Genomic DNA, 16,650 nt, shown 5'->3' on the forward strand with positions numbered 1-16,650 from the left:
TCTTTAACATTACAATCACAGGTGTGTTGTTGACCCAATGGTCTTTAACATTACAATCACAGGTGTGTTGTTGACCCAATGGTCTTTAACATTACAATCACAGGTGTGTTGTTGACCCAATGATCTTTAACATTACAATCACAGGTGTGTTGTTGATCCAATGGTCTTTAACATTACAATCACAGGTGTGTTGTTGATCCAATGGTCTTTAACATTACAATCACAGGTGTGTTGTTGATCCAATGGTCTTTAACATTACAATCACAGGTGTGTTGTTGACCTAATGGTCTTTAACATTACAATCACAGGTGTGTTGTTGATCCAATGGTCTTTAACATTACAATCACAGGTGTGTTGTTGACCTAATGGTCTTTAAAGTCGTCAGACAAACTCTTATGTTACAAATAATGAACTTAGCTCAGAAAGCGTTGATGTTCTCAGTCTTAAAACAAAGCAACCATGAAAGTTTAAAACAAAAATGGTGTACAGCCTTTGGCTAGTGACTCTGCACATTTACTAGCCAGAGAGCAAACTTTACAGCCGTACCAACAATTTGTTTCAGCAACTTTACTTGCACTTGGCGAGTAGATGAACATTTTTACTCACCAGTTCCACTTTTCTACTCTCTATGGCAAGTAAAATACTCGCCACTTTCAGGACTGTTAGCTTGGAAAGCGTTGATATTCTCAGTGTAAAAACACCTGTGAGTCGTTTGAGCATGTTCAACTGTTCTGCTTGTGCAGGAGAGAAGCCACATGAGTGCAACCTGTGCGGCGCCACCTTCAACCAGCTGAGTCACCTCAAACGCCACATGCAGAGTCACGCCGGAGACCGACCCAACAAGTGCGGTGAATGCGGTGCAGCCTTCATCGAGCTGGACAAGCTCAAACGCCACATGCGTGTACACACCAACCAACAGGCCGACGACAGCGCCTACGTGTGTGAGGAGTGCGGTGCCAAGTTTACCATGTCGCGTCACCTGAAGAACCACATGAGGGTGCATAGACAGGTGAGATATGCAGTGTGTGTGTGTGTGTGTGTGTGTGTGTGTGTGTGTGTGTGTGTGTTCACCATGTCGCGTCACCTGAAGAACCACATGAGGGTGCATAGACAGGTGAGATATGCAGTGTGTGTGTGTGTGTGTGTGTGAGTTCGTCTGTTTCTGTGTCTGTGTGTGAACGAGAGTACAAAAAAAACAAAGCATGTTCAAAGCGTTCAATCATTAGAAAACAAAAGGAGTTCTAACTAAAAATACTAAAAATAGATCGATACATAATATATGTTATTTAAATTTTTTTTACCAAAATATGACATTTGACACAGATCTCGACAGTCCTTGTTCACCTCGGGGGAACACAGACTGTCTTGATCTGTGAAAAGTGTCATGTTTTGGTCAATGATACACATAATATTATGTTTCAAAACTTTCACCGATGTATGTTGTGCTTTTCGGTGTCACGAACTGAAAACTCTGCCTGAACAATCCTTCTCATTGCGGTCAATGCGCATGCGCTAACATGGGGAGATTAATCAGGTCGTGAACAACCTTACCCTTACCCTAATCCTAACCCTAACCCTAACCCTAACCCTAACCCATGGTTTGTACGGTCAAAGGGTCGCGTTTTTTAAGTCCAAGATTGGCGCATGCGCATTGACCGCAATAAGAAGGATTGTTCAGCAGAGGTTTCAGTTCGTGACACGGGCTCCTCAGATTTTCATTGTCATTTTGGACACGACGTAACCCTAGCACCCTGTACATAGGCTGAGTGTGGCCTTCACCTTGTGCTGTCCTCAGGGCCGGCAGTGCACAGTGTAACACCTTTTTCAGACCTCCACAAATCTGAGAAAATCGGGTCTTAAATAGGGGTACATTTGACACAGGTTACGAACAGAAAGTCTGAAAAAACAAGGTTTTCAAAATGAGAGAGTCTTGAATTTGGGGAGTCTTAAAAGGGGGGTACAGACCTGGGAACCCATACGATTTCGCCGTATTTTGTACGCATGATTGTCGAGAATACGCTCAGTACGGTCAGTGGGAAAAAAATACGACGAGAAAAATTCCTAGACTACTTTTCTTTACAAGCCCATCCTGAAGCCGATCCAGTATTTTGGCACATGATTACGTCACTATATTAGCCGCCGTTGAAAAAAATATAATCGGTTCGTGTCAATCAATCAAAACAACCAGGCAAACGAAAGTACGGTATTTGGCGAAATCGGCTCCGAGAATAAACAAGTGAAACAAAGAAGAAAAGTGAAAAAGTTTGAAGAAAAATATCACACACACACAATTTGTAACCAACACACACATGTAGTCCCGCCCGGAATAAGCTTTTTTGGGATGATTTACAACTTTTGCGCACATTTCGAGCAGACGAAAACACATGGCGGCTCTCGCTCCTCCAACTATCGCGAGACACAAAAAAACGAAATCTCGCGCGCGCGAGTTCCTGATACATCCGGTGTTTCTCTGCACGCTTGTGACGACGACTTGTTGACAAACGAAGATTCGCGAAAGAAAGAGAAAAGCGCTGAGTCTTGAGTAGAGAGCTAATAAAGTACCGGTAATCGCTAATCGAGCGAAATGAAAATCCGCGGCGACTTCCATTAGGTGAATGCTATTCAAGTTTAGGTAACGTTTTAGCCGCATCTTTTTATAAGCCGCAATGAGATTTTTTTTTAAAAAGTCGCTGCTTGTAGTCCGTCAAATACGGTACAGTTTGTGTCAGTAACAATTGAAAAAAGCATTTGTTTTAAATGTATAGGTAAACTTAATTAACGGTGTGACGGACGCGCATGAGGCATGAGTTTTAATCATGGATGTGCAAACGCTGTGTGGAGTACGCTCATTTTTTTGAAAATACACCAAGTTTGTTTGAGAATACTCAAAGTGCTAAACAGGGGTTCCCAGGTCTGGGGGTGCATTTGACACAGGTTACGAACAGAAAGTCTGAAAAAACAAAGTCTTCAAAATGAGGGAGTCTTGAATTTGGGGGGTCTTAACACTTTCGCGACGGGACACTGATAAATCAGTACCAGCGCTGACACGCCCATGGACGGGACGCGCATTTTTCAGTACCAGCCATAGAGGGTACACGACTCGTGATTGCTTCCCGGTTTTTGAAGCTTGCAAATAAATTGAGTTGTTTCCCTTGATACACTTGGCGTCCCCTTCTGCCATTTGCAAATCCGCCTGATTTGTGTGCGTTTTTGAGGAAAAAAAATGAATCAAAGGCGAGCCTTGTCTCGGGAGGAGATTCTCCGGATGTTGGACCTAGAGGATCCCGTAGAGCATGATTCGGACGTATCGTTTTCGCCTAACGAAAGCGATACAAGCAGTGAAAGTAAGGAAGAAACAGTCCCGTTGTTGCTAGTACGAGTCGGCAAACTACACGTGGTTGGCGGTGATACTGCTAGACGAACATGTATCTCGGAATCGTGCAGGAGCTATGGGGGCGTGGCAGCACTGATAACAATGGATGGCTGGAGCCTTCAAATCCTTTTGGAATTGTTCATAGGTGTACAGTTGGTACTTTGTTGTGAAAATGTGACTTATATTCAATATGGATTACCTAGACATCATTTGGTGAGTGTTAGATCTACAGTTTTGTTTCATTTGAGTCAGGATGCTGTGAGTGAATGCGTGATTTGCTTGTTTTTTTCTTTGTACTGTCTCCTTATTTCTGTGTACAATGTTAACAATATTTCAGCTAATTCATAGGTTTTACACCTTGTTTGGTTATAACATTATTTATGATACTTTCTGTTAAAAAATAACTTTTAAAAAAAGCAGTAGAAAATAAAACACACACAAAAAAAGTTAAAAAACACAAATTATCCCCCTTTCATCCCCCTTTCACCCCCCTTTGCTAAAACAAATCGCGTGACAAACTTATAAATAGCACAACTGAACTGGGCATCCATTTTGGAATTAGTACACAAAATTTGGTGGTGATTGGACTTAATTCAAGCTTGCTAGACAGATTTCTTTACAGTTACTGATTTTTGGGAAGTTTCTTGGTGGCAAGCTTGGGCAGGCAGGACGTAAACGCCGTGGCAGTGCTAGTCACAATAGTGTTAACATGGGGGTTCCACTGTATTAACGCTTTGCGATGTTTTCAGACCAAGGTCAAGGTCGAGGCAGACGATGAATGCAAGGAGGAGAAAGAGGACGATGACGATGATGTAAAACCTGAGAAAGTCGATGTGTCGTCATCTGATGAAACTATCATCAACGAAGACACTGCCCCCCATTCTCCAGGTGAGTTGGATGATGATGATGATGATGATGATGATGATGATGATGGTGTAGGAGGTGGTGGTGGTGTGGGAGGGTCATGAAAACACTGACACCGTTCAAAGCACTGCGTCCAAGGCACAGTATGTTTCAAATTGAAAGTAAAATGTGTCTCCCCTGAAAGTAAAATGTGTCTCACCTAAAAGTAAAATGTGTCTCCCCTGAAAGTGAAATGTCTCCCCTGAAAGTGAAATGTGTCCCCTGAAAGTGAAATGTGTCCCCTGAAAGTGAAATGTCTCCCCTGAAATGTGTCTCCCCTGAAAGTGAAATGTCTCCCCTGAAAGTGAAATGTGTCTCCCCTGAAAGTGAAATGTGTCTCCCCTGAAAGTGAAATGTGTCTCCCCTGAAAGTGAAATGTGTCTCCCCTGAAAGTGAAATGTGTCTCCCCTGAAAGTGAAATGTCTCCCCTGAAAGTGAAATGTGTCTCCCCTGAAAGTGAAATGTGTCTCCCCTGAAAGTGAAATGTGTTCCCTGAAAGTGAAATGTGTCCCCTGAAAGTGAAATGTGTCTCCCCTGAAAGTGAAATGTGTCTCCCCTGAAAGTGAAATGTGTCCCCTGAAAGTGAAATGTGTCTTCCCTGAAAGTGAAATGTCTCCCCTGAAAGTGAAATGTGTCCCCTGAAAGTGAAATGTGTCTCCCCTGAAAGTGAAGTGTCTCCCCTGAAAGTGAAATGTCTCCCCTGAAAGTGAAATGTGTCTCCCCTGAAAGTGAAATGTGTCTCCCCTGAAAGTGAAATGTGTCTCCCCTGAAAGTGAAATGTGTCTCCCCTGAAAGTGAAATGTGTCTCCCCTGAAAGTGAAATGTGTCTCCCCTGAAAGTGAAATGTCTCCCCTGAAAGTGAAATGTGTCTCCCCTGAAAGTGAAATGTGTCCCCTGAAAGTGAAATGTGTCCCCTGAGAAAGTGAAATGTGTCTTCCCTGAAAGTGAAATGTGTCTCCCCTGAAAGTGAAATGTGTCTCCCCTGAAAGTGAAATGTGTCCCCTGAAAGGGAAATGTGTCTCCCCTGAAAGTGAAATGTGTCCCCTGAAAGTGAAATGTGTCTCCCCTGAAAGGGAAATGTGTCTCCCCTGAAAGGGAAATGTGTCTCCCCTGAAAGTGAAATGTGTCCCCTGAAAGTGAAATGTGTCTCCCCTGAAAGTGAAATGTGTCTCCCCTGAAAGTGAAATGTGTCTCCCCTGAAAGGGAAATGTGTCTCCCCTCCCTCCCCCTCCTCATGTTAGACCTCCAAATATGTTGGACAAGGCTGGTCATAAAATAAAGTTAAATTACAGATGATACAGAAAAAGCAGGTTCTTCAGAGGGGGAAAGTAACTTGAGGTGCGGTTCCCCTGTACCAAACGTTTCAAGCATTGAATGCCTGCTATGCAAACGCCTATGGCTAGCTCTTTTGCATCCCTGACATTTTTGCTGGGACAGACTGGTTGAACTGCATTTCACCTTCTTCACAGGTGCGGCATCTTCCGTGGGCGACAATGACGACATCGCCGACACCTCCGCTGTGAAGGCTGACACGTCAGAAGACAGAGCAGAGGAATCGGCAGCACAGGAAACAACGCCGGAAGAGAATGTTGCTCAGAATCCGAGTCCCGCCCCTGAACTGGATTTATGTATCTCCAGCCTGCCTGTGAAATTTGAACCGGCTGCTATACCTAACAACGTGAGTCTCTTTCTTGTCTTCTCTGTCCTTGGCTTTGGACACGCATACAGTGCTCTCAGTGGATGGACATGTTAATGGAAGGTAATTAGAGACAAGCTTCGACACTGATGGACATGTTAATGGAAGGTAATTAGAGACAAGCTTCGACACTGATGGACATGTTAATGGAAGGTAATTAGAGACAAGCTTCGACACTGATGGACATGTTAATGGAAGGTAATTACAGACAAGCTTCGACACTGATGGACATGTTAATGGAAGGTAATTAGAGACAAGCTTCGACACTGATGGACATGTTAATGGAAGGTAATTACAGACAAGCTTCGACACTGATGGACATGTTAATGGAAGGTAATTAGAGACAAGCCTCGACACTGATGGACATGTTAATGGAAGGTAATTAGAGACAAGCTTCGACACTGATGGACATGTTAATGGAAGGTAATTACAGACAAGCTTCGACACCGATGGACATGTTAATGGAAGGTAATTGGAGACAAGCTTCGACACTGATGGACATGTTAATGGAAGGTAATTAGAGACAAGCCTCGACACTGATGGACATGTTAATGGAAGGTAATTAGAGACAAGCTTCGACACTGATGGACATGTTAATGGAAGGTAATTAGAGACAAGCTTCGACACTGATGGACATGTTAATGGAAGGTAATTAGAGACAAGCTTCGACACTGATGGACATGTTAATGGAAGGTAATTACAGACAAGCTTCGACACTGATGGACATGTTAATGGAAGGTAATTAGAGACAAGCTTCGACACTGATGGACATGTTAATGGAAGGTAATTAGAGACAAGCTTTGACACTGATGGACATGTTAATGGAAGGTAATTAGAGACAAGCTTCGACACTGATGGACATGTTAATGGAAGGTAATTACAGACAAGCTTCGACACTGATGGACATGTTAATGGAAGGTAATTAGAGACAAGCCTCGACACTGATGGACATGTTAATGGAAGGTAATTAGAGACAAGCTTCGACACTGATGCAAAGCAGTGTGTGTATATGTGTTTGTGTTTGTTAATGCATCGCACTGTGTGGTGTGTTTTAATTCACCTTTTCTCCAAGGATCATTTTCATTTTGTTTTGTTTGTAAGAGGTGGTTGCTTGTTGGAGACAATGAAGGACTTAGGAATTGGATGCATGAAAAAAGGAAAAGTTGAACACAGAAATTGGGTGGGGTGGGGGGTTGGGGGGGAGCAAGTGGAAAGATCTGAGGCAGAGAGAACGAGGGTGGGAAGCTAGAGACAAAAGGTTGGTTTAAACACAATTTTATTCAAAATACATGACATGATTGATGAAACAATTGACACAAAATACATGACATGATTGATGAAACAATTGACACAAAATACATGACATGATTGATGAAACAATTGACACAAAATACATGACATGATTGATGAAACAATTGACACAAAATACATGACATGATTGATGAAACAATTGACACAAAATACATGACATGATGGATGAAACAATTGACACAAAATACATGACATGATTGATGAAACAATTGACAAAAATGCAGCTAGGACACGAACTCAAGCAGATGCTTATTTGACGTGACCATAACAATGCTAAGTTACACAAGTTTTCATGATGGTGGACAACACAATTATTAACCAGAAGAACAAAATGTAGGAGGGGGGTATGGGGGACTTAATCAAAACAGGAGGATTTACAGAGAAAAAATAAAAAAATAAAAATAAAAAAATAAAATAAAAAAAGACAAAAGGTTATGGGGGAGGGAGAAGGACAGACGGTAGAACGGTGAAAGGCAGAAGAAACATGATAAGTATTTATAATTTGATTTTGGACCGTGCGGTACAGTGAAACATGCGGTACAGTGAAGCCCCCTCTACATTTACCCCATTGTAAGACTCCCTCCTTTTTAAGACCTGATTTGTTCAGATCTTTGGAGGTCTTAAAAAGGGGTTCCACTGTTTCATCATTGTGTCATTTACTGCTCTTTAGCAAGCATGTTTACTGATCTTCACCGTTTTCTGGTTTACTTGTCTTCTGCAAGGTGTGATTTAAATTAATGATCTTTTCTGCAGCGTTGTTCACTCATGCTTTCGTTTCCTCTCCTGCCTTCAGATGGTGTACCTCAGTCCCTTCCCCACCCCCTCCACCTCCACCCCCATCATCATCGACGAGCGGCCTCTCTCCGCGTCCAACAGCCATTACGACGGCTCTCAGAACATGGGCACGTGCGGCATGCTCTTCAAGTGCAAGCTGTGCGACGCCGTCTTCAACTCTCACTTCTGCCTCAAGATTCACCGCAAGACGCACACGGACGGAAATGTCTGTTTAAAGTGCGGCGGAACTTACCCCACGCCGGAAAACTTGCGAGACCATGTGACAGTCTGCCAGGGGGGTGTGCCGGTGGGGGAGGGTGGGGGTGGTGGTGATGCAGGGGAGGGTGGGGGTGGTGTTGGTGGAGGGGAGGAGGGGGGTGAGGAGGCGAGGAAGAAGGCGAAGGAGAAGTCCAACGTGTGTCCGCAGTGCGGTGCCGCCTTCAGACAGTTCAGGTGTGTGTACCTGTGGTCTTCTTTTGTGTGTCTGCATATCTCTCTTGTTTGTCTGTCTCTCTCTCTGTCTCTCTCTTTCTCTCTCTCTCTCTGTCTCTCGTTCTGTGTTATGAAATGAATGAAAATGACTTTTTTGTCAGCACACTCATCTTCAGCGTTCTAATGGTGTGTTTGAATCTGTATTTTATCCTAAACTAAGAACTTTTTATTTTACCTTTAAAAAAAAGAGACAATTTTGCAGACTTTGCTAAGACAGCTACTCTTTTCCAATGTCCAGGGGGCGCAACTTGCGCAAGTTCCACCCAATGAAAACTGACATGGCTACCCAAAAATTCCCACAACTGTCATCCTCCCATGGAAAAAAATATTTAGCTGACCTACCCATAGACATTTGTTGGCCTTGTCACCGAAAGCAAACATTTTATGGCTTGGAGATGAAGTAAAAAGCTCAATATCCCGTCTGGCAGCCATTTGAACCTAAAAGCCTGCCTTCTTCTGCCTTCCCTTGTTTGAAACTTACACCTGAATGTTGTAACACAGCATGCACAAATGTGTACATCAACGTTAACACACTCCCCTCTGTCTCTCACAGCAAACTGAAGCTTCGGCCAAGAAAACCATTAAATGTTTTTAATTTCCAGACCGACCCTAACACTTTTTTTTATTTCAAGGTTGAAACACTTCTCTCTGTCTCTCGCAGCAAACTGAAGCTTCACCAGCTGATGCACGCGGGCAATCGACCCCACGAATGTCCCGACTGCGGCGCTCGCTTCAAAAAGGCGCGCGACCTCAAAGAACACCAGCGGGCCCACAACGGGGACCGGCCGTTCGTCTGCAACACCTGTGGCGCCTCCTACACCCAGCACAGCACGCTGCTGATCCACATGCGGACCCACAGCGGCTACAAGCCCCACGTGTGTAAGGACTGCGGCGCGGCTTTCTCCCGGGCCAACAGACTCAAGATTCATATGAGGACTCACACAGGGGAGAAAGCATACATCTGCAAGGTGGGTGTTAACACATATTTGTTTTATTCCTTTTGGACATGGTAAGGTGGAGGTATCCGGAATCTCAGTTTGCAGAGTATTGGACATGGTAACGTGGAGGTATCCGGAATCTCAGTTTGCAGAGTATTGGACATGGTAACGTGGAGGTATCCGGAATCTCAGTTTGCAGAGTATTGGACATGGTAAGGTGGAGGTATCCGGAATCTCAGTTTGCAGAGTATTGGACATGGTAACGTGGATGTATCCGGAATCTCAGTATGCAGAGTATTGGACATGGTAAGGTGGAGGTATCCGGAATCTCAGTTTGCAGAGTATTGGACTTGTGATCATCAGGTTTGAATCCAGGCTAGGAAATCACAACTTTCTGTGTGGACTTAGAGACGAAATACTGTCATAATACATGTCTTGGCACAGTCCCCATGGCATGTAGAAGACCTCCGTCATTGTGCAACAAGTGCAGATTGCTGATTACACCTAGCTAGGTATGCACACACCTGGGTAGCAGTCACTCTGTTGCTGCTAGCTTTCCATTGGGAGAAAGCGAAATAACAACGGGATAACGTTAACAAAGTATGAAATGAAATGAAAATAATAAATCAACAAGTCTTTTGAAGCCATCCCAAATCGTGTGGTAGCTCTGTTAGCATGACAGAAGATTGACACTGAAAACGCTTGATCAACCTGAACCAAGACTAGTAAGGCTTGACTAGCGGAAACCTGGAGAACGAGATGAGTCATGCTAGTCTTCGCCAAGCACGCAAACTTTGGACTGATTTTGTTTGAAATGTCAGCACATTTTCAGAGTGAACATGACGTATCTATTATCTAATATCTGTCTTGAGAATGCAGAAGTAGTTTTGTGAGTGCAGAAATAGTTTTGTGAGTATAGACAGTGTGTGTGTGTGTGTGTGTGTGTGTGTGTGTGTGTGTGTGTGTGTGTGTGTGTGTGTGTGTGTTACCATTGAAAGACCATCCTGTGTGTGTATCTGTCTGTCTGTGGTTTTCATGCCTCAGAGATGGCAATTATAGGCAAGAACAAGTTACTGTGCGTGCACTCTGCCTAGGAGCCACAGGTGTTCACTTAGGTTTTAGTTTCTCAATTCAATGTTACTTTCTCAGATAATGAACCTGGGAGCCAAGGGAAGTAACGCTTTGGGGTGAGGTCATCAAAAGTGTTGGACTTTTGCACACATTTTCATCTATTTTTATCCTTATTGGAATAAGATTTTAGAAGTTTCCGAGAGAGTGGAGATGGGAAACACCCAGGTGAAGCCGGGTCCTCACTGCTAGTATCTAAATAGTTTTGGATTCAGGAAATAGTCAAGAATATTTTGCAAACAATGTGTGGTGTTGTATGTTCAGGAGTGCGGTACAGGGTTCAAGTGGCAGACAACTCTCAAGTCTCACATGCAGACGCACCAGGAAGACTTCACGCCCCTGCAGTGCCCTGAGTGTGACGTCTCCTTCACCAAGGCTGCCGACCTTGAGAAACATCGCCAGTTCCACTCCGGGGAGAGGCGCTTCGTCTGCAAGGTAGATTACCTTTATGTTTGATACAGTGGAACCTCCCCTGTAAGACCTCCACAAATCTGAGAAAATAGTCTTAAAGAGGAGGGAGTCTTCAATTTTGGCTAAATTTACAGAGGAACCAGAACAGAAAATCTTTAATCTTGGACTGGGTGGCCGAGTGGTAACACACTTGCGCTCGGAAGCGAGAGGTTGCGAGTTCGACCCTGGGTCAGGGCGTTAGCAATTTTCTCTACCCTTTCCTAACCTCTAGTTGGTGTGTTCAAGTGCTAGTCTTTCGGATAAGACGAAAAACCGAGGTCCCTTCGTGTACACTACATTGGGGTGTGCACGTTAAAGATCCCACGATTGACAAAAGGGTCTTTCCTGGCAAAATTGTAGGCATAGATAAAAAATGTCCACCAAAATACCCGTGTGACTTTGAATAATAGGCCGTGAAAAGTAGGATATGCGCCGAAATGGCTGCGATTTGCTGGCCGATGTGAATGCGTGATGTATTGTGTAAAAAAATTCTATCTCACACGGCATAAATAAATCCCTGTGCCTTGAATATGTGCGCGATATAAATTGCATAAAATTAAAATAAAAAAATAAATCCCTGCGCTTAGAACTGTACCCACGGAATACGCGCGATATAAGCCTCATATCAATTGATTGATTGATAGATTGATTGATTAATTGATTAAAAAGAGTTATGTCTTAAACAGTGGAAAGTCTTAAATTGGGGGTCTTCTTCTTCTTCTTCTTCTTCTTCTTCTTCTTCTTCTGCGTTCATGGGCTGAAACTCCCACGTACACTTGTGTTTTTTGCACGAGTGGAATTTTACGTGTATGACCGTTTTTTACCCCGCCATTTAGGCAGCCATACGCCGCTTTCGGAGGAAGCATGCTGGGTATTTTCGTGTTTCTATAACCCACCGAACTCTGACATGGATTACAGGATCTTTTTCGTGCGCACTTGGTCTTGTGCTTGCGTGTACACACGGGGGTGTTCGGACACCGAGGAGAGTCTGCACACAAAGTTGACTCTGAGAAATAAATCTCTTGCCGAACGTGGGGACGAACTCACGCTGACAGCGGCCAACTGGATACAAATCCAGCGCGCTACCGACTGAGCTACAACCCAATTGGGGGTCTTAACATGGAGGTTCCACCGTATTCCATTGATGAGTGCTTGTGTTGAGCTGAGGGGCATAGTGCTGTTCTCTTTAACACCCCTCAATGTAAGACTTCTTCCTTTTTTAGACACGCTTTTCTGAGACTTTCTGTTGATAGCCTTTGTAAATGTACACCCATTTTAACATTACTTGTTTTTTAAGACCTGCCTTTCTCTGATTTGTCAGAAAATGTTAACAGGGAGGTTCCAGTGTACTGCCAGTTCATTCAGCAAAATGTTAACTTTTCATAAAGGCCACACACAAAAATAGTCTGTTTACGGTATCCCGACTGACCCTGTTTTTTCGCGCGACCCTAGACTTTTTTTGGCATTTGGCAACTTAAAAATATGGTTTTTTGGAAGGAAAAAAAAATCCCGACCTACTGACCCTATTTGTTTTGCCTATGTTACCGTAAACAGACTATTTTTTGTGTGTGGCCTAACCTCCCTCTGATGTAGCTCTCAGGTTTGGTAGTTCAGCTCCACCTCAATCACATTCTTACTGCTCGGCATTACCTGTTTGTACAGTAGTGTGTGTGTCATGTGTGTCTATGACTGTCCTGCATGCTTGTGTGGTGTGTGTGTATGTATGTGTGTGTGTGTGTGTGTGTGACGTGTGTGTTTGTGTGTGTGCGTGCGTCATGTGTGTGGTGTGTGTGTATGATGTGTGTGTGCATGTGCTATAGACGACTGTGCTTACTCTTATTGCTACGTTAGTTTAGGTTACATTTCTGTTTGTGGTTTTTATGCTTGTGTGGGAATTGCAAAGCGCATAGAGCTGTAATATCAGGACTTGCTCTAAAAAAGAAAAAGGATTCATTTATATTACTAACTATTTATTTTCTCTCTCTCTCTCTCTGTTCAGGAGTGTCAGAAGGCGTTCAAGAAGAAAGTACAACTTCGTCGCCACGCTCGCATCCACACGGGGTCGTGGCCCTACCTGTGTGATGAGTGTGGCGCTGGCTTTGGCTGGCACTCGAGCCTCCAGACCCATCGCCGCTCGCACACAGGCGAGCGCCCCTTCATCTGCGAGGAGTGCGGGCGAGCATTCAGAATGCTGGGTCACCTGACACGTCACATGGCAAAGCTGCACACCGACGAGTTTCTGCTGGTCAACCGCTACCAGCCCGCACCCTCCCTGGAGGAAGGGAGGAGTGGGGTGGGGTTGGGGGCGGGGGAGTTGGTTGGGGAAGGTGTTGTTAGCGATGCTGATGGTATTATTGCTACCGGCGACGGGGATTTACAATTACAAGCTCAGGTACAGATGTTGGCTGAAAACGTTCTTCAAACGACTGCACTGCAAAGCTGAACGTGAATAGGGATTAATGTCTTGGTGTTGTTGCTGATATTAATACTCATTTAATGCTACCGCCGGACCAGCAACAGCACTTTACCAGCTCACGCAAGGATGCTGGCAGAACACATGCTTCTTCTTCTTCTTCTTCTTCAGCGTTCCACAATTTTCTGGTGACGTGTGAGCTCGTTTGCCCATTTGGGTTCCCCACACTATGCTCTGAGAGCATAGTCAGCTTCACTCCGCTTTCGTTGAGTAGGCATGCAGAGTATTTTTGTGTTTCCATAGCCCACCGAACTCTGACATGGATTACATGATCTTTTCAATGCGCACTTGGTCTTGTGCTTGCGTGTACACACGAAGGGGGTTAAGCCACTAGCAGGTCTGCACATAAGTTGACCTGGGAGATCGGAAAAATCTCCACTCTTAACCCACCAGGCGGCCGCGACCGGGATTCGAACTCACGACCTCCCGATTAGGAAGTCGACGTCTTACCACCACGCCACCACGCCACTGCGCCCGTCGAACACATGCTTCAAACGACTGCAATGCAAAGCTGAACATGAACACTGAATTATGCCCGTGCTGGCTGTTACAGAGGAGTGGAGTGGGGGATATTTATGGGGGAGGCGGTGTTGTGAGCAGTAAGGGGGCCCGGGTAGCTCAGTTGGTAGAGCACTGGACTTGTGATCGAAAGGTCACTGGTTCGAATCCGGGCCGGGACGGACACAGGTCAACCTTATGTGCAGACCCAGAGACGGTATCCATCTCCCACCCCCGTGTCACCACAGTGGCATGTAAAAGACCTCGGTCATTCTGCCATAAGTGCAGATGGCTGATACCACCTAAACACGCATACACTTGTGTATCTCATCTAAAGTCGGGTTAAAACCCGGGAACATGCCCCTAATGGCTTTGCCGTGAGGGCGTAATTCTTCCGTTGTGAGCAGTACTGATGTTATTGTTGCTACCAGTGATGGGGATTTACAAACTCAGGCAATGACGCTGGTGGCAACATTCTTCAGACGTCTGCACTGCAAAGCTGAATATGAATAGTGGATTATGCCGGTGCCATCCGTTGAGGAAGGGAGAAGTGGGGCGGGAATGGGGGTGGGGGGGGAATACCTGGTATTGTTGCTACCAGTGACGGGACTTTTATTAGCTCAGGCGATCAAACAACCAAATTGATTAATAGTGCTTAAGTTTGGAGCTCAATCCGTCAATTAATTTCACGACTAATGTTCTTTGGCTTGTTTACAGGGACTTTTATAAAAAAATAAAAAAAGTAAAGAATGCCACTGAATTTAGAGCTATGATTTTAACACACTTAAGTTCAAGATTACCAAATATCATATCCATGTGTTGAGCTTTGTTGTCTGGCCTTGATATCCTGACCCTGGCAGAAGATGAAGATGGAATAGGAAGAGAAGAACAAGACTGGAGAAAGGAAACTGGAGCTAGACTGGAAATAATCAAGGGAGACAATTGGAACGAGAGCTAGACTGGAAATAATCAAGGGAGACAATTGCACGCATCTGGTGAACTGAATACATACACTTTCAGGGAGAACAGTCTCAAATCAGTAAACCTTTTGAAAGGCCAAATGTTCCTGACTTTTCCCAGTGTTTCCAGTGTTTCTCGATTTGATTTTTAACCAAAGAATGTTTTGAAAATGACAAAATTAATTTTTCAGGAATTAATTGTTTTACAAGTCTGAATCCTGGTTTTCACAAAAATCAGTCACGATGTAACGCCAACCAAGTAAAAAAAACAAAACCAGCAATTACACTATGTATTTCTACAGGAAAGAAATATCAACTAGTACATATGATATGTTGCCCCTTTCCTTTGTCGTATTTTGAGATTTTTGCCGGTAAAATATCAGACATTTCCAGTAAACCCGATCCTTGCTTCATGCTGGTTACGTTTTTTACTGCTTTTTTTCAAAATGCTGTAGCACAATCTGTATCCTGTTCATTGTACATTCTTGCTATAACAGTCATTTTGTTTTTAGCAGCGTTTTCCACATTCAGAATCGGCTCAAACGTTCATCGATTCTAGACTTTCCGTAGCAGAAAAAGTCAGTTGTATCTTTGCTGCAGCTTCAATGTATTTTTTTTTAAGTGGGTGCATTCTGTGTGTACCAAAATCACCCACGTTAGTAACAGAAATGGCAAACGTTTTGTACACTTTTTGTGCAAAGTGGTAATGTTGTGATCATATTATACTGGCTCAAGTTGATTGTAAATATATATACCATGATTGTAAATATATATACCATGATTGTAAATATACCATCCATTTATTGAATGTTGTGTTGTGATTTTAACTTTACACCATACCTGTTAAATGTTTATGATGAATGAGTTTAAGCGAAGGAAGGGAGGCTAGAAACAACACTAGTACACTTGTTTGGGAGGTGTGTGTGTGTGTGTGTGAGAGAGAGAGAGAGAGAGAGAGAGAGAGAGAGAGAGAGAGAGAGAGAGAGAGAGAGAGAGAGAGAGAGAGAGAGAAGAGAGAGAGAGAGAGAGAGATAGAGTGCAAGTGTGTGTGTGAGAGAGAGAGAGAGTGGAAGTGTGTGTGAGAGTGTGTCACTGTGAGCTGCAAGTGTGTGAGTGGTTGTTTGAGATTTTGTTTAGTGTTAGTTGTGTACACAAAGTAAGGCCAGATCCTTCAATGAATTTCACAAATGTTTATTTCAGATGGGCGACAGCATAAAAAAAGAAAATTGCCATTTTGTACCACGCTTGTTTGAAGTTGTCTTGGAGGCCATAGATTGTCTGGGGTATTTAATGTGTACATGTACTTGAATTGTTACATTCTGTTCTTCAATTGTTGAATACAGATGTAAAATAAAATTTACTGGCTGAACTTTTGAATTTGGGGATTAAAATATGCAATTCGGTTTACGACTTTTTTTTCTGTGGTGTCATTGCATTCATGTGAAATAGATTTGTGTGAAAGTGACGTTTCTGTTTGTACCGTCTTTAGAATAATGGTACAGACGTACACACCATCATCACTCCCTCGCCAAAGTACACACACATGCACACACACACAGTCGCTCTTTCACACAGTCGCTCTTTCACACATGTATAGTCGCTCCTTTCACACAGTCGCTCTTTCACACATAGTCGCTCTTTCTTCCTCACTCCTT

At 43.7% G+C, this 16,650-nt stretch overlaps 1 protein-coding gene across 1 annotated transcript in view; it reads left to right on the top strand.

The window, feature by feature from the left end:
- The window catches only part of LOC138949842 (zinc finger protein 420-like), a 34,624-nt gene extending 20,017 nt beyond the window's left edge, over positions 1 to 14,607 (top strand). Inside the window, exons 10-16 of the mRNA XM_070321620.1 lie at positions 744 to 1,009; positions 4,123 to 4,261; positions 5,746 to 5,954; positions 8,077 to 8,510; positions 9,211 to 9,517; positions 10,880 to 11,050; positions 13,065 to 14,607. Of these exons, the coding sequence (XP_070177721.1) occupies positions 744 to 1,009; positions 4,123 to 4,261; positions 5,746 to 5,954; positions 8,077 to 8,510; positions 9,211 to 9,517; positions 10,880 to 11,050; positions 13,065 to 13,508 (1,970 nt within the window). The 3' untranslated portion in view covers positions 13,509 to 14,607. The remainder of the gene's footprint in view (positions 1 to 743; positions 1,010 to 4,122; positions 4,262 to 5,745; positions 5,955 to 8,076; positions 8,511 to 9,210; positions 9,518 to 10,879; positions 11,051 to 13,064) is intronic.
- Positions 14,608 to 16,650: the final 2,043 nt, after the last annotated feature.

Source organism: Littorina saxatilis, linkage group LG16, assembly GCF_037325665.1.
Source record: "Littorina saxatilis isolate snail1 linkage group LG16, US_GU_Lsax_2.0, whole genome shotgun sequence".
In the NCBI taxonomy this organism is placed as follows: Eukaryota; Metazoa; Mollusca; class Gastropoda; order Littorinimorpha; family Littorinidae; genus Littorina; species Littorina saxatilis.